At 53.0% G+C, this 25,633-nt stretch overlaps 1 protein-coding gene and 1 long non-coding RNA gene across 31 annotated transcripts in view; both read left to right on the top strand.

Annotated features, from left to right (window-relative positions):
* LOC110074564 (uncharacterized) overlaps positions 1-12,217 on the top strand; it is a 38,141-nt gene extending 25,924 nt beyond the window's left edge. For 2 of the 4 annotated variants that reach the window (XR_013539050.1, XR_012081586.2), the window contains 3 exons: positions 3,424-3,714; positions 10,969-11,095; positions 11,780-12,217. This is a non-coding gene — a long non-coding RNA (uncharacterized LOC110074564). Of the gene's footprint in view, positions 1-1,496; positions 1,671-1,771; positions 1,972-3,423; positions 3,715-10,968; positions 11,096-11,779 lie in introns of those variants that run through there. The other 2 variants (XR_013539051.1, XR_013539052.1) reach the window with 2 other exon arrangements.
* A 1,619-nt stretch (positions 12,218-13,836) lies between these two features.
* The window catches only part of TPM1 (tropomyosin 1), a 31,964-nt gene continuing 20,167 nt past the window's right edge, over positions 13,837-25,633 (top strand). For 2 of the 27 annotated variants that reach the window (XM_072982043.2, XM_020784757.3), the window contains exons 1-2: positions 13,859-14,305; positions 16,437-16,562. In XM_072982043.2, coding sequence (XP_072838144.1) covers positions 14,192-14,305; positions 16,437-16,562 — 240 coding nt within the window. In that variant the 5' untranslated portion in view covers positions 13,859-14,191. Of the gene's footprint in view, positions 14,306-16,107; positions 16,234-16,436; positions 16,563-21,812; positions 22,165-25,633 lie in introns of those variants that run through there. The other 25 variants (XM_072982036.2, XM_072982037.2, XM_072982035.2 and 22 more) reach the window with 25 other exon arrangements.

Raw genomic sequence — 25,633 nt, 5'->3', positions numbered from 1 at the left:
AAGGTATAAAACCAGTTTTGGATGCGGTGCCATTTATGTGGGCCATGAGAATAGTAGCAAATATTTCAGGTCTGACCGCACCAAAACAAGAAAAGGAAAAAAGCAAAACAAATTAGCAGGCCTGCAGTGTGAGAGCTTCATCTTTTAGAAAAGGCAAATAGCATTTCTCGAAAACATCAAACAAAGGAATCAACTGTAGCCAGGTGTCAATCCCCCCCTTTCCAAAGAATATCATAAATATATGTTCACAATCTGTTTTCAAAACTCTTCCCCAAACGAGGTTACAGGCTGAATGTTGAACACAAGTCTCCATACTGGCCTGGGAGGCTACGCTGGACGGCTTCATCATCCTTTGGAGATGATTTCCACGCATTACAGAGAGGCTTCAAGGAAGGATGTGCGTGACTTTCAAACATCAGAGTTAGGAAGGTCTCGCTGCCAGGGCTGGTCGCTTGGAGTTTCATGGTGTTAACGAGCATCATAATAACCATGGATGTTCCGCTTGAGCCTCGCAGTTTCGCCAAAGACTGTACTCAGAGCAGGCCTTGTGTTAGTTTGCCAATGGTTTCCTCATGCTTGGAGGCCGTTGACATGTTTCTTGCTCCTTTTCTGAATTGATTGATGCTCCAAAAAAAAAAAAAAAAAAAAACCCACCAGCCGCTTGGTTTCAATAAATGGACGGACTGCTCTATGAGAAGCCTGGGCGGAACGCCAGGCATGCTTTGTACTCCTGCCGGGAATTACAAAAGCATTCTTGATCAGATGCATCCTAGGTGGGGTCGTGCATGCGCCCGGTTTAGCTTGCTTTGCTCCGGATGGGTTTCTGCCTTCATGGTATTCACAGTAGGAAAGGCAGAGCTGATCACTCCAGTTCTTTTCAAACAGGTGACCACTTTTTTTTACCGCTTTTGCCCAACGTTTCTCCAGCACGAAGCAAAGCCAAAAGAGAGACTGGTGCCAGCCGCAGGATGTCAGAGCCTGCACCACAAGGAGTATTTTAGGATAAAACGGGGTTCCGATGTACCTGTTGAGTGAGCCATCCAAACCAGGATGAGCGAGCAGAGCGAGGAGGTTTGCCACCATACAGGACAAGTCGTACCACGTTTTCTTTTGACCGTTAGGTGGAATTCCTAGCAGGGATGTCGGCAACTGTTTGGGTCTGAGTCCCAAGTCCATGTTTTTGGTACCAAGTCCCAAGTCCATATTAAAAACAAGCTTTCCCCCCCCCCCCAGAAGAAAGGAAGTCTTGGGTGGGTTGTGTTGAGTCCAAGTCATTGAAAAGAAACAGCCCCGAGTCGAGTCACCGATGTGACTTAAGTCCAAGTTGACAGCGAGTCGTGCAACTGGAGTCCTCCCCCCTGCTTCGTAGTGCGGCTTCAGCTGTGTTCGTTCAGGCAAATGTTTTCCTGTTGGTCCAATGGAGGCCATTCTCAGAGGGATGGCTGATCTCCCGTAGCCCTTGAAGTGAAGGGTTGACCTCCTGAAAAAGCTCCTACAGCCACTCAACCAGAGAAGCCGAGGGTTCCCCTGACCTTGTCGTACAACACAATCGCTTTCCAAAAGTGGGCTCGTGAAGGTTATCTGCCCGCAGAGTCTGAATCGCACCCCGCCTACCTAGGGTGGAGTGGCACCCGTCTGACCTCCAGCCAGCGTGAAGGCAGGAGAACAAGGTGAGGTCAGCTGGCTGAGAGGGTGTGTGTCCTTCCCTCCCTCAACTGGTGCTGAGAGGAGGGGATTAAGGGATTGTCTTTAGCACGCCAGGCGAGAGGTCCATCGTCGCTGGGCACAGCCTTTACAAGAATGCCTGTCATGCCAGCCACCAGGCGTGGGGAATTCATTCCATCTCTTGAGTAGCCCTTCGTATGGCTCGGACTTCTGGGAGACGGGAGCCAGCCAGCGAGTGCCGGGCCTCCATCCCCTTCAGGGAGAGGGCAACAGAGGAGAAGGAAAAGAAAAGAAGGACCAATTCTAGTAAGCAGGGGGGAAAAGCATGGCCCGTTCATGACCCCTGAGCAGCTGCTTCACTCTGCCTCTTTATAGGGCCGGTCCTACATCACTCTGGCCTCTAGGGAAGATGGGTTAGGGTTAAGGGCAGGTGGGTCAGTAGGTCATGTCAATGTGTGTGTGTGTATGTGTGCGTGTGTGTGTGTGTGTGCGCGCATGCGTGTGTGTTAATAATGCTAATTCATCTTTGCTTAAGATAAATAACTTTTTCTTTCTGCAAAAATGGCAAAAGACTCTCCTCTTTGTCCCAGTTTTCAGTTCTGACCTCCAGAATCCAAGGTTTATTTTATAATTATGGGATGGATTTCGCGACCCATGGAACATTCTCTTCTCTCTCGGTCGGAAAGCAAACAGACTTTTTTGCACACATTCCACAGATACATATGTACCAAGAGAGAGAGAGAGAGAGAGATACGCATAGGAACCAATCTCTGATCCTGTCTGTCACAGCGTGAGTTCAGACAAAGCAAGACATTCCCCTTACAAAGCCACCCTTCTTTCCCTCCACCCCACCCGGAATAGTTGCAGCCCTAGAACATTTCTTAGAATACACAAGAAATCCCCCAAGAAAAATACAGGGGGGGGGGACGACAATTTCCCCATTGCTATGACTTCCAGCAGTTTTGGTATGCTTGGAATGCAATTATTATTTTTTTTATCTTCCTTTCTTGCTGCCGCCCAACCCCCTCCCACCAAATTCTCTTCTAACGGTGAGCACAGCTAGATAGGTGAAGAGGCTGCTTGACAAGAGGCAAGTGGAGTCATTCGCAATCAAGTACGTACATAAATATGTACCTATTAGGTGCACCTATTTTGTATACAAAAATACTGTAAATGTATACAAAGTGTAGATAACTGTGCTGGGCCCTCACCTCCATCAACGATGCTTTGCTTTTATGTGTACAAAATGCGTTCACCTAATAGGTACATACTTACAGTAAGTATCCAGTTATAAATGATTCCAGTTGCATGTTTAGGGGTTGCTAAAGATGCAAGAGATAATAACGCTCTCAATGTACAAGGTAGTGATAAACAGCCTAAGAACAATAAGTCCCCAAAGCTGGACTACAATCTCCAAAATCCCCCAGGGGAAACTTAGACTTGTCGTCCAAAGGAAATATACTTTGCAAATTCTGTAAATAAAGTTGTGACAAATAAAATACACTCAAACAAGTAGCACGTAACTATGGAAGTACAGCAGGGTCAGGATGTCATTTCATGTTGTTGCTTTTTTTTCCCTGTTCAAAATGGCTTCAAAAATCAGAGCTGGTCTCAGAAGGGGGTGTTGTGCCGTTTTGAGATCCCGGTGTCTGTTCACACACAAAAGGCAAATTTAAAATATTACAAAAACAGCAGGTGATGTTTCCCTGTTGTCCTGCTCTAACACCCCCCCCTTTTTGTTGTTGTTGTCTCTTGCAGATTCCTACCACCAACGTTTCCGTCCTGCTCTTGCTCCAAGGGCATCAGCCTGGCATCCCCGCTCATCCTGAAGAGAAGCCGTGGCTTTTTGTGAGAGACGGTGGGTGCCAAGGCCCCTTATGCCCTCCTGCCCTTCACCCCAGACGGCAACCAGTTTCTGCCCACGGAGACTCCTCTGGGGCCACCGTATGTTCCTGGGTGTTAAATGCTGAAATCCGTTACACAGACCAACATGGCTGGATGTGGTTTCCAGGGGTGGTACCTGGAAAGCTTGATTGCAGCGAGTTACAAGTAAGTTCGTTCCCTCTCTATTATGCTGCTTCCTTCTGGCAATGTGAGCATGGCAAAGTGACATTTCCAAAGCAAAACCATCCATGGGAGCAAGGTTCGTTTGGAACGTCACGATCGGCACTTTGCAAGGAACATTTTGTGATGCTTTGTAGTGCCAGCTGGATAGATGGGTGAGTGAGCCAGAGGCTGGGGGTTCGATTCCCCACTGGGTGCCTCCGGGAGAAGAGCCAGCCTGGGTGGCCTTGGGCCAACTGCACAATGGTCCCAGGGCGCCCCCTAGAGGAAGGGAAGATGGTCAGCCACTGCTGAGGATTCTCTGCCAAGAAAACCCTAGAAAGAGTCGCCATAAATTGGAATCAACTTGATGGCATGCAGTTATTATTATTAGATGCTTTGCAATAAGTAACATTTTCTACTAAGTTTTTATAGTTCTTGTCAAAGGGAACGTGGGACCTTTTTGAAAAGGATTATTATAGGACTTATCCTGTTCTTTTGTCAAGCGAGAGAGGTTCTCTTGATGCACCTCAATGGGGACTGTGTATCCTCAGGCTTACCATCTAACCCAATTCGGATCCTTATCCCACCTTCAGCTTCTGCATTTTCTGGGCCCTCGGCGTCACCCCCAGCCCAGCCTGGGTGTTGGGTTTTTTTCCCCCATTTGGAGGGGAAACCTCTGAGTTATCATCGTTTTGATCAACGTCGAGTGTCAAGTGTCGCTGTGGCCAAAAAAAAAATCAGTGGTGCGAAACCCATTGTTTCTTCTGCTCATTGTGCTAAAGGGTGCCGAAATAAATTGTGATGAAATGTGAGTCCGGGCCTGGCTCTTCTCCCGCTGTCTGGTCGGGTCAACGCGATGCCCTCTTCTCTGCCAGCTTCCAATTCTCCTTGATTAACGAGGCCTCCTGGGCGAGGGGGGGGTCAAGGACTGGAAGTTGTGGGGGGGGAGAAAGCATTTTGACACATAAAGACCAGGTTCAGGAATGTGATTTCCACTTGGCCCGTGGGGCTAGCGGCTATTTTGAAAGCCATTGTCACAGCATCTGAGGCGGCAATTTCTGAAAACAAACAAACAAAGGCCATTACTCGGAAACACTAATTTGGAAACTCAAAAGAATGTAAATAATTCTTTCCACTTAAATGCACTGCAGGAATAGTAAGCTGACATAATCGTATTTGTATGGCGGTTGCTATTACTATTCCTATTAGATATGATGACTTGGGCCCTAGAATGAAGAACGCCGACAGACAGATGGCAGTCCCCTGTCTTACAATATATGTCTCCTAAATGGCTGTAAACAGTCTGAAATTTCGCACCATTTTAAATTGATTGCAGAGTTGCAGATACTGTATTCCCAAGAGGGATCTAGCCGCCTGCCCCCACATCAAACCAGGAGATCTCCAGCTTAAAGCACTTCTGAGAGACATCCACACAACCTCTCTTAAAAAGAACCCAACAGCCCCGCAAAGGACAATCAGCCACATTCCCACCTGCTAGAACACCTTTAACAAACCAGGAAGGGCCATCAACCCTGCCTGCCATACAGGGGTGAAGGATTATGGGATTCAGAGTTCTAAAGCATCTGCAAGACTGACTGCTCACCTCAGTTGCAATATCTATTTATAGAATTGTACAAGTTGAGCCAGGAGACCAAGCAGAGGACCGGGGAAAAGGGAGCTCCCAGCCCTCCTGCTGTCCTTTGGTGGCAGCTCTCACCAATGGGGTCTTCCAAGGATCCTTGATGGTGGGTGGCCCGCCCGCCCACTGCTTTGTCTTCTAACCGGCTAGCCCTGACTGACAGCCATCTTAGCGGTTCTTGTTATGTGCCGTCAAGTTGCCTCCGACTCTTGGTGACCCCATGAACGAGCCCTTTCCAACATGTCCTGTTTTCCACTGCCCGGCTCATCTCTTGCAAACTCAAGCTTGTGGCTTCCCTTAGGGAGTCCTACCATCTCGCATGGGGTCTTCCTCTTTTCCTGCTGCCTTTGCCCTTTCTCAGCATCATCGTCTTGTCCAGAGAATCCTGCCTTCTCAGGATGCGCTCAGAGTAAGAGAGCCTCGGTTTCAGCATTTTTTGCTTCTAGAGAGAGTCCAGGCTTGATTAGATCTTAAGAGTAATGATTTGCCATCAAATGTAGCCATCCTCTACATTTTAATGAACGTTTTTCTTCACTTGATACTAGCGCATTTCTATTGCAAGATCATTAACAACTAAATTATACAGATGTGATGGGTATTGTATGCATTGTAGCTGGCTTTATTTTTCTATGAGCTGCAAGATAAAAGGTCTAGCTGGGAATATTTACTTATTATTTATTAATTGAAAATATTTCTAGCCAGCCTTTCTCCTTTAAAGCAGGACCAAATAATGTGCTGGGCGGGGGGTTTGGGGACAGGGGATATTTATCTACCAGGCATGTTTCCAGCAAAAGTTAAAGCCAGGACAACATCCCTGCCTGTTTCCCCCTTTTATGCTGCAAAGAGAAGCTTCTTATAAGCCAAGAACCCTTCTGCTTAGAGTAAAGGGGAATTCATGGAAATCAAGGCCCTTTTGAGCAGGAGGAAGAGAAGACAAATGAGGTCACCAACCGATGTGGAAGCGGGAAGGGGGACCCCTTTGTTTGCAGAGGGGCCAAGACACTGGTTCACGTGGCATCCTCATAGGCATCGTTCAGTCTCAAGAGACCATGGTAACATGCTCTGATTTGAGGAATGTCCTCTCCAGAGCATGAAGCCTGGGTAAAGTAATAAGGAGGATAGGCTGTTACCCAAGCAGCAAATCCCCCCTCTCCACATTGCTGAAATGGTCCAATGGAAAGGCAAGAGCCAATACAATTGGTTCCAGCAACGTCGCAGGAGTTGGCAGAATGAAACAAACTGCTTTTGGGACTCCAGCTCCGAATTTTGCCTCTAGGTTGACTCCTGAAGCCTTTTCCATGAGTGGATATAGCCACAAGGCAGTGGAGGTTTGAAATCAGAGTGTGTCTGTTTTCCCAGTTTTGACGGAGCGGTTGCGGTTCTTCTGACATCTAACCACAGCTTGGTGGTTCTGTGGCCAACCGCGGTCGAGGGATTGGGTTGAGGGAGGTTTGAAATCAGCAAGGGGGGGCCACAGCTGCAGATGCCCTGCAGAGCAGATGGGGTGGATGTGGTGGCAGCGGTGAGGAACAAAAAAAGCTCAATGTTGGCCACATCACAAACGTGCCGGAGAAAACTGTGCAGACAGGCTTATGGGGCAAACCGGGGGGGGGGGGGTGAGCCAATCGAGGCCATTGCTCCCATGCGCGAGGCTCAAGAGCCCACTGGACCCTTCAGCGGATCTGCCGAAGGAAGGTGTCTTCCCTAGTGGGTAGAGGGCCCAGTTTGGTTGGCAGCCAAAGGGACCGTCTCAAGAAAGAGCCTCCTCCTCAGAGATATTTCCAGGGATGATCTCAGGGCTCCGGCCTCGCCAAGCATCTGTCCTCTTGAGTTACAGACCCAGGCAGGTGCTTTAGGCCCAGGCTATAAATACCCTCAACCTTAAGGAACTCGGCAAACGGGCAAGGAGATGCCGTCTTACATGACAGTCTGAAGGGACCTCTCACGGGGGGCCTTGGTTAGCGTGGCAAGCCGGGTGCCGGTGTGTGGCTGGCTCTCTGGACGGGCCCGTTTGCCCCCCCCCCGCGCCCCTTGGTGCCCTGCGGAGCAGATGGGATGGGTGTGGTGGTGATGGTGAAGAACCTTCTCCCGTGGAGCCCCTGGCAGGGGGGCAAGGGGGAAGAGGTGGTCCGAATGCCTGCCGCCACCACATCCCCGGGTCCTCCTGAGCGCTGCTGGGCAGGCCCGAGGAGGGGGAGGAGATGCACGGCCTCTCCCCCCCCCCCCAGGAATGGATTTCAAGCTCGGCTACATATAGAACACAGGACATGCCTTTGCTGGACCACAGCAAAGTTTCCTCTGACCCCCCAACAGCGTTGGCTGCCACCCTTTTCCTTAACTGCTTGCTTTCGCTGGTTCAGACCAAGGGTCATTTCTGCATTAATTCTCTCTCTCTCTCTCTCTCTCACACACACACACACACACACACAGACACACACAGACACCCAGGAGAGGCCCTAGAATTTACCTCCTTCTCCGTTTCCAACACACAACCCAGCGCCTTCCAAACCTTCTTCTTTGTTCCTTACTCCTTACTCCTTATTACTTCGGTCTTTTAAAAATTATTTTGCTTATATCTTTGTGACTTACATAAAGGCTTGGACTTGAAACAACAGGTAGAACTCAGATGTGTAAAAGCCCAAAACATATACAGTATGCAATATTCCTCCCAAGTTTATGCATGTGTGTCAGCTACTGTGTATACCACCAAGAATTCCCATTCACCTCACAGCAGTCTTTGGAGGTAGGCCACACTGGAAAACAATGGCTCTCCAGGGACCATTTGATAAATAAGCAATGCAATCATCATCATCATCATTATGTGCTGTCAGTTCTGACATATGGTGACCCTTTCCAGGGTTTTTAAGGTAGGGATTACTCAGGAGTGGTTGACCATCTTCCCTTCCTCTAGGGGGAGCCCTGGGACCACCGTGCAGCTTGCCCAAGGCTACCCAGGCTGGCTCTTCTCCGAGGGAGGCACCCCGTGGGGGAATCGAACTCCCAACTTGTGGCTCCCCAGCCAGAGACCTAACACACTGAGCTATCCAGCCAGCCAGCAACGTAACAGAGAAATTGTCCTCTTTAAAAAGTTGAGATTGTTCCCTGTCCTAACTTGATGGAATGAGCATATCAATTTTATCCAAGTCATAGATCTCTCTCTCTCTCTCTCTCTCTCTCTCTCTCTCTCTCTCTCTCTCTCTCTCTCTCACACACACACACACACACACACACACACACACACACACACACACACACACACACACACACACACACACACACACACACACACACACACACACACACACACAACCCCCTGAAAACCTAACCGCTTCCTATTTCCAGTGTGTCCTGTGAAAGCAGGCGCAGGGATCTCTGCTTACACAAAGCCCTTCCCACCGACCGACCGACCTAAATGCTTACCTGGCTAAAAATTAGTTTGCCACAACTGGCAAAACCAGTTCTCCTGGGGAGCAGCCCTCGGGGAGGTCTCCACGTAATTGGGACTGAGGACACCTCACGCACCCATGTGAGCGTGTCTGAGTGTGTGTGTGTGTGTGTTTCCGTAAGCTTTTAAGTGAAAGGAAAACCTATCCACCTTCCAAAACTTGAGCAACCCAGTGGTTGTGTTGAGGCAGGAAATGTGGTTCTCAGAATTCAGGTTCCGTCCCTTTCTTTTTTTAAAGGTTGGCCGGGGATAATGGGGTGTCTGAGGCAGAAAACCTAAATGAACATTGAAATCGAAATCTAAACTTTATGGGGTCCTGTGGGGTTTTAAGTTTTAACCTGTAAACCACCCAGAGCAGTGCTTGCAATCATGGGGAAGTACCTACCTACCTACCTACCTACCTACCTACCTACCTACCTACCTACCTACCTACCTACCTACCTACCTACCTACCTACCTACCTACCTACCTACCTACCTTCTGTGCGGACCACTTCACAGGTTGCTCCTGGGGGAGGCCTGAGAACGGAGCAACCACACTGCTCCATTTTATGGAAATTCATGGGAGGTCACACAGAAATTAAAATGGCCAGGGCCAAACAGACTCTGGAGGTCACAGTGAAAATAAGGGCTTGCTTTTCTGAGTGGTATATTGAATGCTGTTGTTGTGCCCGTTTCTCTTAAAAGGCCCGGGGCATCAACCAGGGGAAATGACATGCCCAGAGGTGGCCCTCTCTCCTGTTGCTTTGGCATTTGCTTTGGGGGGGGGGGGTTGTCCATCCTTCGGGCACCAGGGAGGGGGGGGGTCATGGCTGGAAGGTGAGATCCAAGTTGTATCCAAGGTTTTTCTCCATGAAAAGTCAGGGCAGGTGAGGCCTGAGAGTCCCTCGCTGGCTGGGTGTGAGGTTGAACAGGATGCCGCGCGCACACACGCAAGACGTCCCCCGTTTTTTGCCCAGAGGCAGCTGATGTATATCCTCACCCGTCTGACTCAGAGAGGATGTCACAATCTGTATATCTGGCGGGGGAGAGAGGGTGTTGTTGCGCCAAAAAAGTAACGCACACATAACTGCACAAACACTACTAGGCTTCAAAATGAAACGGTGGGTCGTTGATGTTCCTGACCACGTGGACCAAGATGCCGGCCTCCAGAGGATTTCCTCCAGAACTCCCCTCATTCTTCAGGTAGCCACACCACCAGAGCCATGGGCATTGTAGTCAAACACATTTCAAAGGCAGTGGATTAGGAGTGGCTGGATTCTCGGACTGAAATCTTCTTGTGTTAAAGAAGCTGCTTATGACTGACCTACGGGAGGCTAGGGCTAGGTTCAGATTCTAGCATTGAAAGGCTAGGTTCAAATTCACCTAGTTGCTATTATTATGGGGGGACAGGTTGTTTCTGACTTAACGGCATCGCTATGAACTAGTAGCCTCCAGTCCTGCTCAGCTCCTGCAAATGCCAAGGCCGTGGCTTCCTCTGGAAACCAATCCATCTCATACTTGGTCTTCCTCCTTCCCTGTTGTCTTCAACTCAACTTTTTTTTGCTGCCTGTATTATAAGCCGCATACAGAGAGAAACAATGCCAAATATCTCCAGATGGGGTTGGGGAGCCAGTCTGGGACAACATCAGGATGGGGAAAAAGAAAATGGGAAATGTTCTTTTTCTGAGTTGATGCCATGGCTGTTTTTTTACAAAGCCGGTCCAAAGGGCGAAGCCATTCAAAAACAGGTATTTCATGTGTTCAAAAAGTTACAGTTTTGTGGATAACAAATCTCAGAATCCCCTCCAATCCATTCACCTTTGCATGTTGTGTGCCCTGTTGATAAACAAATTGCCGACTCCTGCTTTAGGACGTCTGAGGAACTGAGCCTCCCGTGGGGGAAATTACAGGACGGAAAACCATTGTCCCTCCGTGAGCGTCTTGTTTATTCCACCCGATTGATCTTAGTCCATTGATTCATGAATCAGGAATGGGTTACACCTGTGTGTCAATCCAATCCTCCTCCTCCTCCTCTGAGTGGGACTCAGTATCCCTTTTGTATTCCATATCTGTGGTGTGACACGCCTGCAACCTGACCTCTTGCCTCGCTTGAGCTTTTAGGATGCTCTTTCTAAAACAAAGCAGAACAGAACTCAACCATACCTGTTTTATTTTTTTCTCCATCCACACAGAGAAACAGATGCTCTTGAGCACCATGGCACTCTTACGAACACAGGAACAGAAGCTGGGGAAGTGGCCTTTTTGGACTACAACTCCCAGAATCCACCAGCTTTGCTGAGGAATCTGCTCTTTACTAAGGTGGGATGGGGCGGGGGGGGGGAGAAATAGACTTTGATACACGCAACGGCTGCTGCTTTTAGGACCCTGTAGTTGGAAGAACAGTGAGAGCCAGTTTGGTGTAGTGGATAAGAGTGTCAGACGAGGATCCAGGGGACCTGGGTTCAAATCCTGCTCACCCAGTCAACTGGGGTGGCGGCACAGATAAAATGACGCCTTAAATATCAAACATATCTTGAAAACTTTATTAGGGTCAGCATAAGTCAGAGGCAGCTTGGCAGCACGTAACATAACATACAAGTCTTGTGCTTTGTAACTTAAATATTTGCATCCAGTAGGAGGCATGGGGGGGGGGGGAAGGGATGCTATATTTTTGTCCCTCCTCACCTGCTTTCAGCCATTGAGGGGGGGCACGTTTGCAGAACTAGAAGCAGCCTTCCAAAAGACAGAACCAACGCTTCCTAGAAATAACACCCCAGTTTCTAGATTGTTGCAGGGGAAGGAAAATAAACCAGACTTCATTCATGTATCTTAAAACAGGGTAGCAAGGATTTGTCAGGAAATTAATCAATGAATACTTGAACTGATGAATTAGGGTGTGGTCATTTTTAATCAGTGCAGTTGCAAATTAAAAAATGGCACACCGGGTATATTTCTCTAGCTTTAAAAAAAAAACACTTTGGCCTATTATTATTATTATTTCAGTGAGAGACAGGGAGGAAAATAGAAAACAAGAAAACTCCACTTTGGTTGGATCAGGTTGTAATGAGGTAGGCTGATGCGCCATTTCGTTTTTTGGGGCAAGAATTAATCAGCTTGGTAATATTTAATTGGTCAGCTACCTTAATATGTAATCATTTGGTTGCTTAATGTTATTGCTTTTCCTTACATGTTATCTTACTCTTCCTTTAGGGAGTTCAGGACAACAAAATAAAGCAGTAGATTTTATCTAACAGCGGGTTAAGCTGAAATGGAGTGATGGGCCTTAAGGTCCAGGGTCTTGAAAAGTTACCTTTCAACTCATAGGATTCCCCCTAGGCAGCCTGACCACTGGCCACGCTGACTAGTGGTTCTGAGAGTTCTGTTCCCAAAAAGTAACATCTTTGGGAAACTTCTCCTCCTTCTCTTCTGCTTCCCCATGTATTTGCCTAACACGCTTTTAACAGTGCCCCACTTGTCAGCCATTACTACAGCTTGTGGCAATGAGTTCCACTGTTTAACAACGCCCCACATGGAGAAGTGTTTACTCTCTTATTTATGAGTTCCTTGATATCCTGCTTTTCCTTGAGGTTGCTCCTGCTCTCCTGCCCACGTTACCCTCACAACGTCCCTACGAGGTAGGACATTATTGGCCATGGGCCAATCTTGTGCTGGTCCTGCCTTAGCAGGGACTTGGCCCAGATTTTTCTGAGTCTTGGCTGAACCGTCTAAACACGACCCAGCCCTGGTGCTCAGCCCTTGAACGGACGGCTCTAAATCTTGGTTCCAGCAGCATGACAGGGAAGACCAAAAATGGTCTCCGTGGTGACCTTCTGTCCCATCCGCTGGAGCTTGGGGGGGGTACCATAAAGGCCCACATTTTCTCTTTGGCACCTGCTTTTCTTGATGGCACCAAGTGGGCTGAGATCTTCTCGTGTCACAGAAACACGGGTTTGCTCCTGAGACAGGAACCATCCTACACTTTGCGGAGGGGGGGGACAGTGCCATCCAGACTTCCAAGGCACTCTCCCAACCCCCCAGGAGGGGGGGCATAAAGTGTCCTATGAGAAGAGGGCTTTGTTTGAAAGCAAACTAGATGCCCTTGGTAGTGCCTCCACTGGTCCCCAGCCTTGCCCCCCCCCTCCAGCCCCTCCACTGCTTTAATTCCCCACCAGGCTGGTTGCTTTTGCTGCACCAAACTTTCTAAGGGCCATCTCTCTACACACACACCCCAAATTCAGCCCCCCTTCCCCCCTTCTTAGAACCTGCCTCAGCCTTCACTGGTAACAAAGGTTTGGAAGAGTTCCCGTTCTGACTACAAGTCGCATAATCCCCAAGTGGCTGAGCAGGAGAATTATGGGGGTTGTATTCCCCCAATGAAAGAAAAGTTTTGCGGGACATTTCCCCCAGCGGCATCCACTCCAGAATCATGGAGTTGGCAGGGGCTTCCAAGGCCATCCAGTCCAACCCCCCCCCCCCCGCTCAAGGCAGGAATCCCAATCAAAGCAGATCAGACGGGGGGGGGGTTGAGGGCCGGGGTGGTCCAGTCTTCTCTTGAAGGTGCGCTCACCACCTCCCGAGGTCAGGGGTTCCGCTGTCGTACTCCTCTAACAATTAGGAAGTTTTTTTCCCTGACATTCAGCCGAAACCGGGCATCCTACAACTTGAGCCCATTGTTGCGTGTCCTGCGCTCGGGGATGCTGGAGGACAGATCCGGCCCCTCCACTGTAGGGCTATTTTCCAAGACTTTGAAAAGTGCTCTCCGGTCTCCCCTCGGGCTTCTTGCTTCCAGGCTCCTGGTCGGTGTCCCCCCCCCCTTGTCTTCTCTGGCCTCGCTCCCCCTCCCCGCCGGCTCTTCCGTCGGCTCTGGAGGCGACGACTTGCGCGGGGCTCTCCGCGGCTGCGGCTGCCTCCGCTCCGGGCCGGGCTACTCCCAAATATAGCCATCAGCCTGCCCGGGGGGGGGGCGAGGAGGAGGAGGAGGAGGAGGAGAGGCAGAAGAAGCAAGGGGGGGGCAAGAAGTTGCCAAGGAAGAGAGGAGGAGGAGGAGGAGGAGGCGGCGCCGGCCGAGGCGGAGGCGGCTCCCGCGTGGCGCGGCCCGAGCGCGCCCTTGCCCAAAAAAAGTCGTGGGCGTCGGGCGGAATGCGCGCCCCCCCCTCGGGGACGGGCCTTATAATCCGCCGGGCGCCGCCGCCGAGGCGCTCTCACTCCGCCGCCGCCGCCGCCGCCGCCTCCTCGTCCTCCTCTTCTCCCTTCTCCGGCCAAGAGGCCCCCGGCGCCCGGCTCGCGCGCTCCTCCTCGGCCCCGATCCGCGCCTCCGCGCCTCCTCCTCCTCCTCCTCGTCGGCGCCCCCGCCGCTAACCCTCGACGGTCAGCCCGGCTCCCGCGCCCTGACCCACCACCGCCGCCGCCGCCGCCATGGACGCCATCAAGAAGAAGATGCAGATGCTCAAGCTGGACAAGGAGAACGCCTTGGACCGAGCGGAGCAGGCCGAGGCCGACAAGAAGGCCGCCGAGGACCGCAGCAAGCAGGTGGGCGCCCCGGGCAGGCAGGCAGGCAGGCGAGAAGGGACCCCCAAACCACTCCACCCCGTGCGCGCCAGAGGGGAGAAGGGGTGGTGTGTATGTACTCCCCCCCGCGCACCGCTGCCGGGCGCCCCTCGGTCGCTTTCCTCCCCTGGGACGCCTCTGGCCCCTTCCCACGATCCCCCACCCCACCCCACGGGCTGCGTCCCCCCAAGGAAGCCGGCCAGCCCCGGGGCAGGGGGGGCGCCTCCTCGGGTGTCACCCGAGCCTCTCCAGAACTCTGGGAAAGGGCCTTTTTTCAGCCCCCCCTCCCCAAGTCCCAGAGGGGCGCGCTGGGAAGGGAGCCCCTTCGAGTGCCCAAGAGGCTCTTGGCCCCCCTTCCCTGCCGCCTCCCCCCTCCCCCAAAATCCAAGGTCCGATCCCGAGCGACGCTCCCGCGGCTTCTGCCGTCGAGCGCCGCCCGACTCGCCTCCCCGATCGCGGCGGAGCCTTAAGAGACGAGCGCCCTCCAGGCGCGGCTGAAAAGCGGGGCTCCCGGGCGGCGGGGGTGGGAGTGGGGGTCCTCTGCCCCCTCCCTTGCCCTTGAGGAAGCCGGAGGACGGGAGACGGGGTGAGGGAGCCCTTCTTTCCTCCGTGTAACGCGAGAGGGTTGACACGCCTTAGAGAGAGGGGGGGGGGAGAGAGAGAGATGCCTTGTGCTACTCCGGGGCTGGGCTTCTGAAGGAGGAGCGGGGGGGGGGGCAGCTTAGTCAGGAACATCGATATGGGGAGGGGGGTGCCTGCTCCTCCTCACTGGAGCAAGCAAGAGGTATTCTCTCCCCCCCCCCTTAAGCTGCCCATTAAGGGGACTGAGAGCCCAGGCAGCATGGCCTCAGCATATTTACTCCTGTGTAAGTCCAGCTGAATATTTATTTATTTATTTATTTATTGGACTTATATACCGCCCCATAGCGCTACAAGCACTCTCCGGGCGGTTTACAATTTTAATTATAAAGGCTACACATTGCCCCCCCAGCAAGCTGGGTACTCATTTTACCGACCTCGGAAGGATAGAAGGCTGAGTCAACCTTGAGCCGGCTACCTGGGATTTGAACCCCAGGTCGTGAGTACAGTTTTAGCTGCAGTACAGCGTTTTAACCACTGCGCCACGAGGCTCTTTTGGGACCTACCGCTGGGAGAGCGGGGATCTAGACGGCCAAGCTGCTAATCCTCCTTGATTCTGGGGTCCCAGAAGCGCTTGCCTCCTTGTGAGCAAACCCCGATGGTTTCAGGACCATGTCGCGCCAAACATAACTGGTCCCGATCCAGTTATGGTAATGACTCCATCCAGCCGCCCAGGGAGGGGCGGGGAGGCGAGGCGACTAAAGTTAGCTACCAGTTACGCGTTTTGCTGATTTTGGCAGGACTGAGGCCAGGCATAGACGTAGCCAACTTCAGGGCCCCTGAGTTAAAACAGGAAGTGGAACGGCTTGGGGTTCAGCTACCGGTTGTGGCTAAAGTCCAGAAATGGGATTTAAAACAAAAAACAAAAACTTTGGTTTGGGAGCCCAGCTGGAAAAGCTGCGACTTCTGGTGGCCAAGATACTCCAGGAGTGGCCGTCCAGAAAGCCCAAACCCCCCTCTCCCGATCTCTGCTTTAAAAATTGACTGTGCTCCCTGTCTCTTGTGCCTCCCCCCTGTCCTCCCCCCCCCCATGAGGGAGCCCTTTGAAACAGGAGGAGGGATGGGGTGTAGTAGGATGTGGTGGACCACAAAACGGGGATGAACATGCCTTTCCTCCTCTCTTTGCCTCTGACCGGCGCGGCTAGTTAGAGGAAGACATAGTGCAGATAGAAAAGCAACTCCGGGTCTCGGAGGATGAGAGGGACCGGGTTCTGGAAGAGCTGCACAAGGCCGAGGAAAGCCTGCTCTCTGCGGACGAGAAAGCGGCCAAGGTAGTGTGCCGAGAGGATGCTAACTTTTTTCTTCCCTACGTTCTCTCCCCCCTTTTCTCTCTTTTCTGTCGGCCTCTCGCTGTCCTTCTGCACCTCCACCTCCTGCTCTGCGCGATCACCTTGCCTGCCGCACCCCCTTCTTCCCACACCGTCGTCCGCCCCGTCCCGTCGGGCTGTTTTTTCCCCCCAACACTCTCGGCCAGCTGGAGGATGAGTTAGTGTCTCTGCAGAAGAAGCTGAAGGGCACAGAAGATGAGCTTGATAAATATTCGGAATCCTTGAAAGATGCCCAAGAGAAACTGGAGCTGGCAGAGAAGAAGGCGGCAGACGTGAGTACGCTTGTCCTCTCCACCGTCACACACACACACTCGCCCCGGCCACCATGTCTTTCTGCCCCCTGCCCGCCATCTCTGGCCTCTTGACCCCAACACCAGGAGGGGGGGCACGGTGACTCTGAACAGGCATGGGGGGGTTGCCCTCAGTTCCCTACATGAGAAGTCCTGGCCATCGCACACAAAATAGGAGGGTCATCCATTGAGTGCCTCCACTTTCATGGAGCATCCTTTGGACATAAGGAGGGGGAGGTCCTAGGGAGTGATTAAAAGGGGCCATTATTGCAAGATCCTTGCAAACATTGGGAGCTATAGTGACGCGTGTGTAAAGCAGAGCCTCTGATGCAACCAAAGATTAGAGACCCTTTTGCTCCGCAGAGCCGGAAATGACGATTTATAGTTTTCTAGTTTCCACATATGTACACCTATGGGGCAGGATAGCTGGAGGTTTCGGGGCTTAAGCCTTAGAAGGGGTGAAGGGAAGCCAGTGGGGCTTTGACCGGCCCATGGCTACCCCCCCCTCCTCCGATCAATCAAGACAAAAAAGCAACCTTGCCTGAGAAAACGTAGCTGGGAAGATGATACTTGCTAGCTTGACAGTCTGCAGGCCAGCGATCCAGAGCTGGGGGAGTTATATATAGTTCAGCACTTTATATGGTAGAGTGGAAGCACGGCACCCTCCCTGCGTTCCCAGCCCACCCACCTGTCTCGCCCTGAGAAGCACGAAATAGTTCTATGCAGGCAGCCCTCAAACATCCAGCGCGCACCCTCTCCCTTGTGTTCTTTCCAAGTAAAGGGTTCCTCCTCCTAAGATTAGAGGGAGGGAGAGAGATGCCCCCCCCGCCCCCCCCAAGCAGCTGATTTCGCTCCTGCTGCATCCTTTGGACACACACACAAAAAATGAAAAACTCCCCAGGAACATTAATATGTAAAGTTTAGTGAGCTGTTTTAAGAAGAGAAAGGCAGAAGCAGGCGCAGTGTTGCGGGAAGTAGGAAATTAAGCAGGATGTCAACAAGGAGGGTCCCTGGTTCGGTGGATGATAACTTTGTCCCAAGGACTGGTTTTGTTCCTTGGCTACGTTTCGGAGGAGAGAGAGGGAGATTCCTGCGTCCTGCTTAGAAAGGAATCTGTTTGACTTAATTTCAGCCTCTAGAACCACAGCAGGATTCTCCGCCGGAGAGAAAAAGCCTTCCTCTAATCTGGTTCAGATGTGTTTCCTCCCTATGTGGCGCTCTGTAGATGCGCGTCAGCATTCCAGCCAGGCGCGTTTATTTGACTTGTTCAAAGGAACCGCATATAGATCCAGGGGAGATATTCCTTATAAGGAAAAGAATGCAGACTATTTGGAAAGAGCTTGTGTCTCAGATGAAGGCTGGAGAGAGGAGCGGCTGGGGGTGGGCGGGCGGGGGGGGGGAATCAGGACGCAGAAAGGGCTACCTCTCAGAAAGGGACCCTGGCTTTCCCCCATTGTTCCCTTAATGGAGAAAACAGCCACCTTGATTTGCAAGAGTCAGGGACAGCTCAGGATCCGTCTCCGCCCACTTTCCAGCCGGTAGAGAAGAAAATGCTTTCTTTCCCCTCAGCAGGGCTGTAAATGTTTCTTTTACTGGAAGCCGTTTTAGAAGAGGTCGCCCTGGTAATCTGTGCCAGCACGGAAGGCAACATTCGAGAAAACCAGCCGAAAATAACATGTGGCACCTTAAAGACGAACTATGGTATTTTCATGGGACAAGTCCACGAAAGCTCACATGAAAATATCATGGTTCGTCTTTAAGGTGCCACATGTTATTTTGGCTGGTTTTGTCTCCTTGGGTTTTATAGAAAGACACCCAAGCGAGCCTTGGGCGCAGATTAATTTGGAAGAAAAGCTTGTTCGGTAAGGAAGTAATTTCCTGGACTGATGCCGAGAGATAGGAAGGGACGGATGTCTGTAACAAGTGAGGGATGAAGAGGAGGAGAGTCCTCTGGCATGAGCTCACCTCGCCCGGCTGGCATTCGGCAACAGCCAGGGCATTAGTCACCGACGGTCTCCACCTCACTTCCTTCGAGACACACCAGTCGGCCTCCCTCCTGCGACAGGGAGGGGAATTTACCCAGTGAGCGAGTGTCCCGCTGTATGCAGAGTAGGAAAAAAATGTTTTGAAGAAGAAATGCTGAAATCCTGTGGCCAGCTCGGCGATGGGATGAGAATGACGTCAGAGGCGTTGAGAGGTTACTGCTGATTAAAGGCTTCCTGTTATGGTTTTCGGGGCGCGCGCACCACGATGAAGCGGGGAGCACCCTGACATTGCAAAAGGAAGCCTTTAAATCAGTGGCCGTCTGCCACTGATGCCATCCCCTTGGCACAGACGGACCCCGCCCAGCAGAGCTTCAACCGAAGTTTATTCCGTTACCCCTTAAACACAGGGCCCAGCAGCAGTAGCCGCAGGACCCCGGAAGGGGAGCGATGTTAAACAGAAGGGGAATCTCCCTTCCCCCCCGCTACATGCAAGGCTGACTCCGGACCAGGCAGCATTGAACCCCAGGTGTTGCTAAGCCTCCAGCCTGCGTTCCTCTTCTGCCCTGTTTTCCATGCCATTTGCATCCAAGGACAACACCCATAGTCAAAATAATGAGAATGGGGAGCCTTATCTCTCGGCCAGGTGTTCGGGAGGGAAGGTGTGTCCCGCACGCACGCTCACACAAAGCCTGGAAAGGCTCGGCTGTGCTTCCCAGGGGAATCTGGTCGGGTTAATCCAGAAAAAGGCCTTCTGGCCCTGCTTACTCAGAGGAGGCAGTACGCGCTGTGCCATCAAGTCAGAACTGACTTCGAGTGACAGTAAGAGGACTGTTAAAGGGAGATATTGAAGGAGTGGTTTTACCAGTCCATCCCCCCCCCCGTGAGTTTCCATGGCTAAGCAGGGATTCGAACTCAGGTCTCCTGAGTCCACGACTCCACACTGGGTCCCGCACAGTACCCTACAGATAGTATGATTCTATTTGTTGGTAGGATGCACACGGGTCCTTTCAAGGTTTGCGTTGTATCTCCAAACCCCTCTGCCCCCCATCACTCTCCACGGCAATATGGGGATCAAGCTACCTTGCAGGACTGTTGTGAAAGCTGCAGATCTAAGACATTTGGATACCGATACAAAGCTTTCCATATGCTAATTTGCATGGAGGCTGATGCCCTCCATCTGGTCAAATAGAGAGTAAACCCCCTCAGAACACCTGGGTTCGAATCCCTGCTGGGCCACAGGGGCTGGCAATGCGAAACCATGCCTTGAACATCTTGCATACCTCAAAAAGCTATTAAGGTTGTCAAAAATCGGAAGCGACTTCACCGTGCAGAACAACAAACCCCATCAGACACGGTGGGGCCCACTTCAATGTCAAGGTACCTAGGCTAGCATTGCACTTTTTCCATATTTGTGAAGGAGCACCTCTTCTTCCTACGTGCTCCTGTTGCGTCTAGGTGGTGCCACCGCTTCTGCAACGGTCTGCTTTTCCTCGGGCTGTATGTCTAGGTGAGAGTCTGTCTTAGTTTTGCACATTCAACTCTCATGCGATTGCCCAGTAACGCTTTACTGTTCAGAACGGGCCATTCTCTGGGTGGACAGGTGGTCCCTTCCCTGTCTTGGCGTTGGTTAGACCTGTTGAGGGATCCCCTCCTTCCTGCTCAGAGGTCGAGGCAGAAAAGCTTGAGGCAGCCTCCTTCTTGATGGGGAGCGCAGCCGCTCCTGGAAAGGTAGTGTTCTCCACTGGCCGCCAGATGGCATCCGGGCCCATCCTCTAGCATGCCCCCCCCCCGTGCAGTCCTCGGTCCCACCCTGGGCCCTTGAAAACCCTTCTGAGTCCTTGCAGAAGCTGAAAAGGCTACTCCCTCCTCCCACTGGCGAAAGGGGGATCGCAATGTTTTTTCTCACGCTACAATAGGTTTGGAGGGGTATGTGTGTGCGCGCGCTCTGGTTCTGCACCCCAAGTGACTTCTGGCTCATGGTGGCCTTTAAGGACAAATGACTGGCCACCGACCCGCCTTTAAACCCCCACCACCACCACTTCAGTCTCCTGGAGGAAGGCCATACTTCTCTAAGCCCTCTTCCTCCCACGTGGGGTTGGGGCAAAGTGCCCGCTTCGGTGGAGGGTGGCACAGCCTTGGCATCAGAAGGAGAAGGTTGTGAGGCAGCAGAACGTGGAAAGCTTTCTTTGGGACTGCAAGCCCCAGAATCCCCAGCTGGCATGATGACCACGTGGGAGCCGGAGTCTGTCCGAAAAAGGGGCTTGCCAGATTCTGAGCCTGAGTATCTGAAAAGCAGCTTCTGATGTTCCTAAGAGGTGGTAGTGGGCTGTCAAGGAAATCCCACCCGATGTGGTTGGACTACATTTCCCATGACTCCCAGCCAGGGGAGATCCTGGGTGGGGCTGATGGGGTTTGGAACCAGCAACATCTGGAGGGCTACAGCGTTCTCCTCCCCTGGAGTAGCCACCCAGCCCTGACTTGTAGAAGGGGTGGGAATCCCTGGCCTTCCAGATGTTGTAGACCTCACTTGGCTATGCTGATGGGTGCGTGTGTGCGTGCGTGCGTGTGTGTGTGTGCAGGGAATGGCAAGAAACATCTGGCAGGCCAGAGATTCTCCCTGTCCTTTCCTGGAGGTTTGCATGTTTACTCTCAAGCCCATGTTGCTGATTTGAGGGTGATCAGTGCTGCAGATGTTGGCCCACAGCTACCATCCGTCCCGACCAGCACAGCGCCTGGTCAAGGGTGATGGGATGTGCAGTCCCCAAGCACCGGGCAGGCGGGGACTGCTGTAGTGCCTTCATCCGAGTCATTCAGGCGGGGTGGGGGCGGGCCAGAGTCGCCTTCCAGATGTTGTCAGCCTGGGACTCCCCGAAAGGCCTGGCCGGGGCCCAGCTCCGGGCCCAGGATGATGGGGCTTGGCGTGCCGGCCCCTTCGGGCTTAAGAGCGCACCGCGGAGACGCAGGGCAGCCCTTCCGCCGCGCCGATCCGGTGCTTCCTTTTACGCGCGAGTAACCCCGGCGGTGGCGGGGAGGGGGGGCGAGAAGAAGCCCGTTGGCTTTCGGAACAACCCGGAGGCCCCCCCCGCCTGGAGCGCCCCCCGGAGGCCGCCGGCGGTCCTGCGCCTCCCCCAAGCCCCGCGGGCGCCCCGTCGGAGGGAGAGGCGGCAGGAGGGAGGCAGGCGGGCGGGCAGGCGGGGCCGCGCAGCGCAGCGCAGGTGGCGGGGCCGCGCGGAGGGCGGAGGCGAGGCGGGCCGCGCATTTCCGGGGGGGAGGGAGACGGCGAGGCCCGGCCGGAGCAGCAGGAGCAGCAGCAGGAGCAGCAACCGGTGGGCGCGCCCGGGAAGGAGGGAAGCCGGGAGGAAGGGAAGGAAGGAGGCGCCGGTGCTGGTGCGGAGCCTCCGCGGAGCCCCCTGCCCGCCGGCCTGCCTGCCTCCCTCCCTCCGGGTTCCTCTCGCCTCTCCCCGATGGCGGCCGGGCTGAGCTCGCTGGAGGCGGTGCGCCGGAAGATCCGCAGCCTGCAGGAGCAAGCGGACGCCGCCGAGGAGCGGGCCGGGCGCCTCCAGCGGGAGCTGGACGAGGAGCGGGCGCTGCGCGAGCAGGTCAGCCCCGGGAGGCCGGGAGATGGTGGGGGGGTTAGGGGGTCGGTGGGGGGTCGCCAGCCAGCCAGCCTGCTCTTCCCCCCCCCTTTGCCCCTGCAGGGCTCGCCCTCCCTCCCTCCCTCCCTCCCAGTTGGACGCCTCGCCTTCGCCAGTCTCTCCCCTCCCCAAACAAAGGCGCGCCCTTTGCGCCTCCTCCTCCTCTTCCTCCGCGCCCGGCCGGAGAGGGTCGCCGGCTCGCCCCCTTCCCGCCCGGCCCCCTAATAGGACGGAAGCTCAGAGCCGGGGAACGGCCTGCCTGCCCGCCCTGGGAGGAAAGGGAGACCCCGGGTTTGCGCGGCCCCCCCCCGGCCAGCTGCGTTTCAAAGGATGCCCCTAAAAGGGGGGGGCGGTGGATGATGCCCGTGGAGGGAGGGAGGCAGCCTTTTCTCCTGGCCCAGGGCCGCCGCCTTAGGGATGATGCTTGGGGGGGGGGGGACGCTTTGAAGAAGTGGGATTTGCCCACGAAAGCTGGCATGTAGGGTATGGTTTTTGTGATTTTTTTTTGTCAGCAGCCTGTAAAAGTTTCGCCTGTTCTTGCCTTTCTGCCCTTCGGTGGGTTGGACTACAACACCCAGCCTCCTTCCCCTCTGGCTGGGGCTGATGGGAGTTGGGAGCCCCCCAACGGCCTGCAAAAGGCAAACGGGTTTGGGGATCCCAGAGGGAGGGAGGGAGGGGGTACCCCTCCCTTCCCACTTTTTGCATAGCCCATATCCTCAATTTCCATGCTTACGGATTTGTTCCCTGCCTAGCCCCACTTCCTCCTGCACTTAAAAAAAATCCTTCTCCTCTCCCTTGGGTCCGTCTGGCGACAACCCTGTGAGGTGGGACTGGATGAGACGAGTGACCGGAGGGGGAGATCACTCGGTGGGTCTAGACTAGAGAGCCCACCTCCTGGCTCCGCTCCTTAGTGGAGGCTCCACCGCGCAGGCGCCTGGTCGTGTCAGGAGGACTCTTCCTTTGGGAAGGAACCAGCCCTTCGTTCTTCTCATCCAAGCTCTGAGGTGGCCCAGCCTCTCAGGCAGGTCCCGGGTAAGACCAGAGAGGAAACCTCCCTTCCCCGTGGTTTCTCCTAAGGTATTTGTATTCAGAGATAGACTTTGTCTGACCATGGAGGCTTCATTTTATGCATCCAGGCTGTGGGCAGTGCAGTCGCTTGTGCTCACGTGGGAGTTTCACCCACCCACCCCAGAGGGAAAATTCTGAATCACACGACCTGAGCTTTTTGCTAAATGACTTTTTTTTGGGAACTTAATTGCACCAGGTGGCAGGCATCATGGAGGTAGGGGTGGCATGATGATTCCTACGTCTTCCTGGAAGAAGAGGTTTCATCCTCCTCCTCCTCATCTTCCCTCCGAATAATTTATTGACTTGTAGTTCTGTGTTTGCACTTGTGGCTAATTGTTGCTAACTAACTTTCTAAGTAGTAACTGCGCTTTGGGCCTTGATTGTTTTGATCTGTTATATTTGCATTTAAAACCGTTTCACTGACTGTTTTCAAAGAGGTGAGCCCATTTCGCCATGTGTAACGCAACAACAAGGCCAAGTGTTGGGTCCCTTTTGAAACCCTGCAGACTTGTTTCGTGGTTTCACCCTGATGTTTTGTGTGCTGTTTGTAGGCAAATATTCCAAGCAGGGCAAAGGTGGGGAAATGGAGGTGGATAGAATGAATGAGAGCAAACTGCTGCAGCGAAATTTTGCAGCACCGTGCGGGGGCTGGCTGGGCAGCTGCTCCGCTCTGGGAGGGGGACTCCCCCCTTTCTAGCTTTCTATCCCCCCACCCCCCCCAGCCTCACCTTGGTCAGTATTCTGGGTCCCCTGAGTTTCTTTGGGTTTTTTTGAGAGGTTCTTCCCCACTTGGGCAAAAGTTTGGCTTTTCCCAGGCCTAGCAATGAGCACCCCCTTTTTATTTATTTATTTATTTAACTATGTAAGCAAGACACTTTTCTGGCTCTCAGGAAGAAAAGGAGACGGGGCCAAACCTTAAAAGCTTTTGTCGTCTTTCCTGCTGCTTGGCTGCCTGGGGCTCCGGGACCCACCCTGTGAGCAAGGGAAAAAAAAGCATTCTGCGCATTGTCCAAATTCCTCCTACTCCCCAGCGTAGCCGAAAAGGCTGTTCAGAAAAACCCAGGGTGGGGCTTGACTTTATGCACAGAGTAGAGGAGGGTTCCTCTTTTTCGGCAGCAGGTGGAGGATGCAAATGCCAGAACCACCTTTGCCCAAGTGGAAGCACCTTCGGCGGGTTGCAATCACAAGGCAGGCTGCTGGGGAGATTCTCCGCCCCCCCTTCCCCCCAGGAAAAAAAGGAACTGATCCGTGCTCTGCCCCCATGACACGTGACCAGGTGTTTGCCTTTCTCCTTGCTGAGTGCAGGATCAAACCAGGAGAGGGGGGGGAATCCTTCGACCAAACAGGAAGGAGCTTTTAAAAGCTTGCAGGTTAAACCAGCTGGTTTTCTCATCCCGGCTGCCTTTTTTTTTGTAGAGGGAGACTTCAGGTCAGCAACAATACTGTCGGCCAGGCTAGAAAGAACGGTGGCGTACACTTCTCCTCGTCCTGATGAGCATATTCCTTTAAAAACCCTCCAGCCGCCAGGTGACCGGCGGGGCTTGGCAGGGGCTGGCCTGCTGGCTTTGGCTTCAGGTTATGAGTGACTCATTACTCAGGAAGTAGTCTTTTTTTTTTTCCTTGCAGGAGATGGCTAGCAATCCCTTGTTGCTCCATCTTGGTGAAACTGTGCCTCCAACAGAAAAAAAACAAACCCTGCAGCTTTGTAAGAAGCCTGTTCTCCTTGGGAGTGTCATTTGGTGTCATTGGTAGTTTTTTGCTACCATATAAGGGAAAGCCTGCTTTGCAGTGGAGGGGGTGATGGGTGGAAAAAACCAATAATAATAAAAGTTTAGACCTTATAGGGTAATGGGAGGCGAGCCTGGGCTGAATTTCTGTCTTGGGAACAGGAAGTAGGAAACCGACCTTTCGTCGTAGCAGGCGGCGCGCTGGTGCTGGGATCGGTTTTGGGGGTAATCATTAACCGGCCACATAAGAGCTTTTTTTTCCCTACACTTGAGGTCGAGATGGCTGGCGGGTTCTTTTCCACCTCTCCCAAGCTGGGACTGCTTGGGAACTTTTGAAGCCTCAGCCGTGTCCTTCGGAAACTGGAGAGGAAGGAAAGGCAGCTGTGGAAAAATTCTTATCGGCTCCACCTCAGTAACTTACGGCCCAGTCCAGAGCTTTAAAAAGTAACTTTTGGGCAGTTGGACTTGCGGACTGTTTCCGCCAGCGTGCAGACTGGGGGGATCTCGGAGTTAATGCCAGGCTTAACTTTCCAAAACTTTCTGGCCCAAGCAAGCCGCAGAGAGAAATTGTTTCCCGGGCAGAGCCCGCTGAAATCAAAAGTGAACAGGAGCTGGCCCAGGGAGATTCCTGGTGGCCT

This window comes from Pogona vitticeps, chromosome 12 (genome assembly GCF_051106095.1).
Source record: "Pogona vitticeps strain Pit_001003342236 chromosome 12, PviZW2.1, whole genome shotgun sequence".
Taxonomy (NCBI): domain Eukaryota; kingdom Metazoa; phylum Chordata; class Lepidosauria; order Squamata; family Agamidae; genus Pogona; species Pogona vitticeps.
This window is presented reverse-complemented; position numbering and strand designations above follow the sequence as displayed.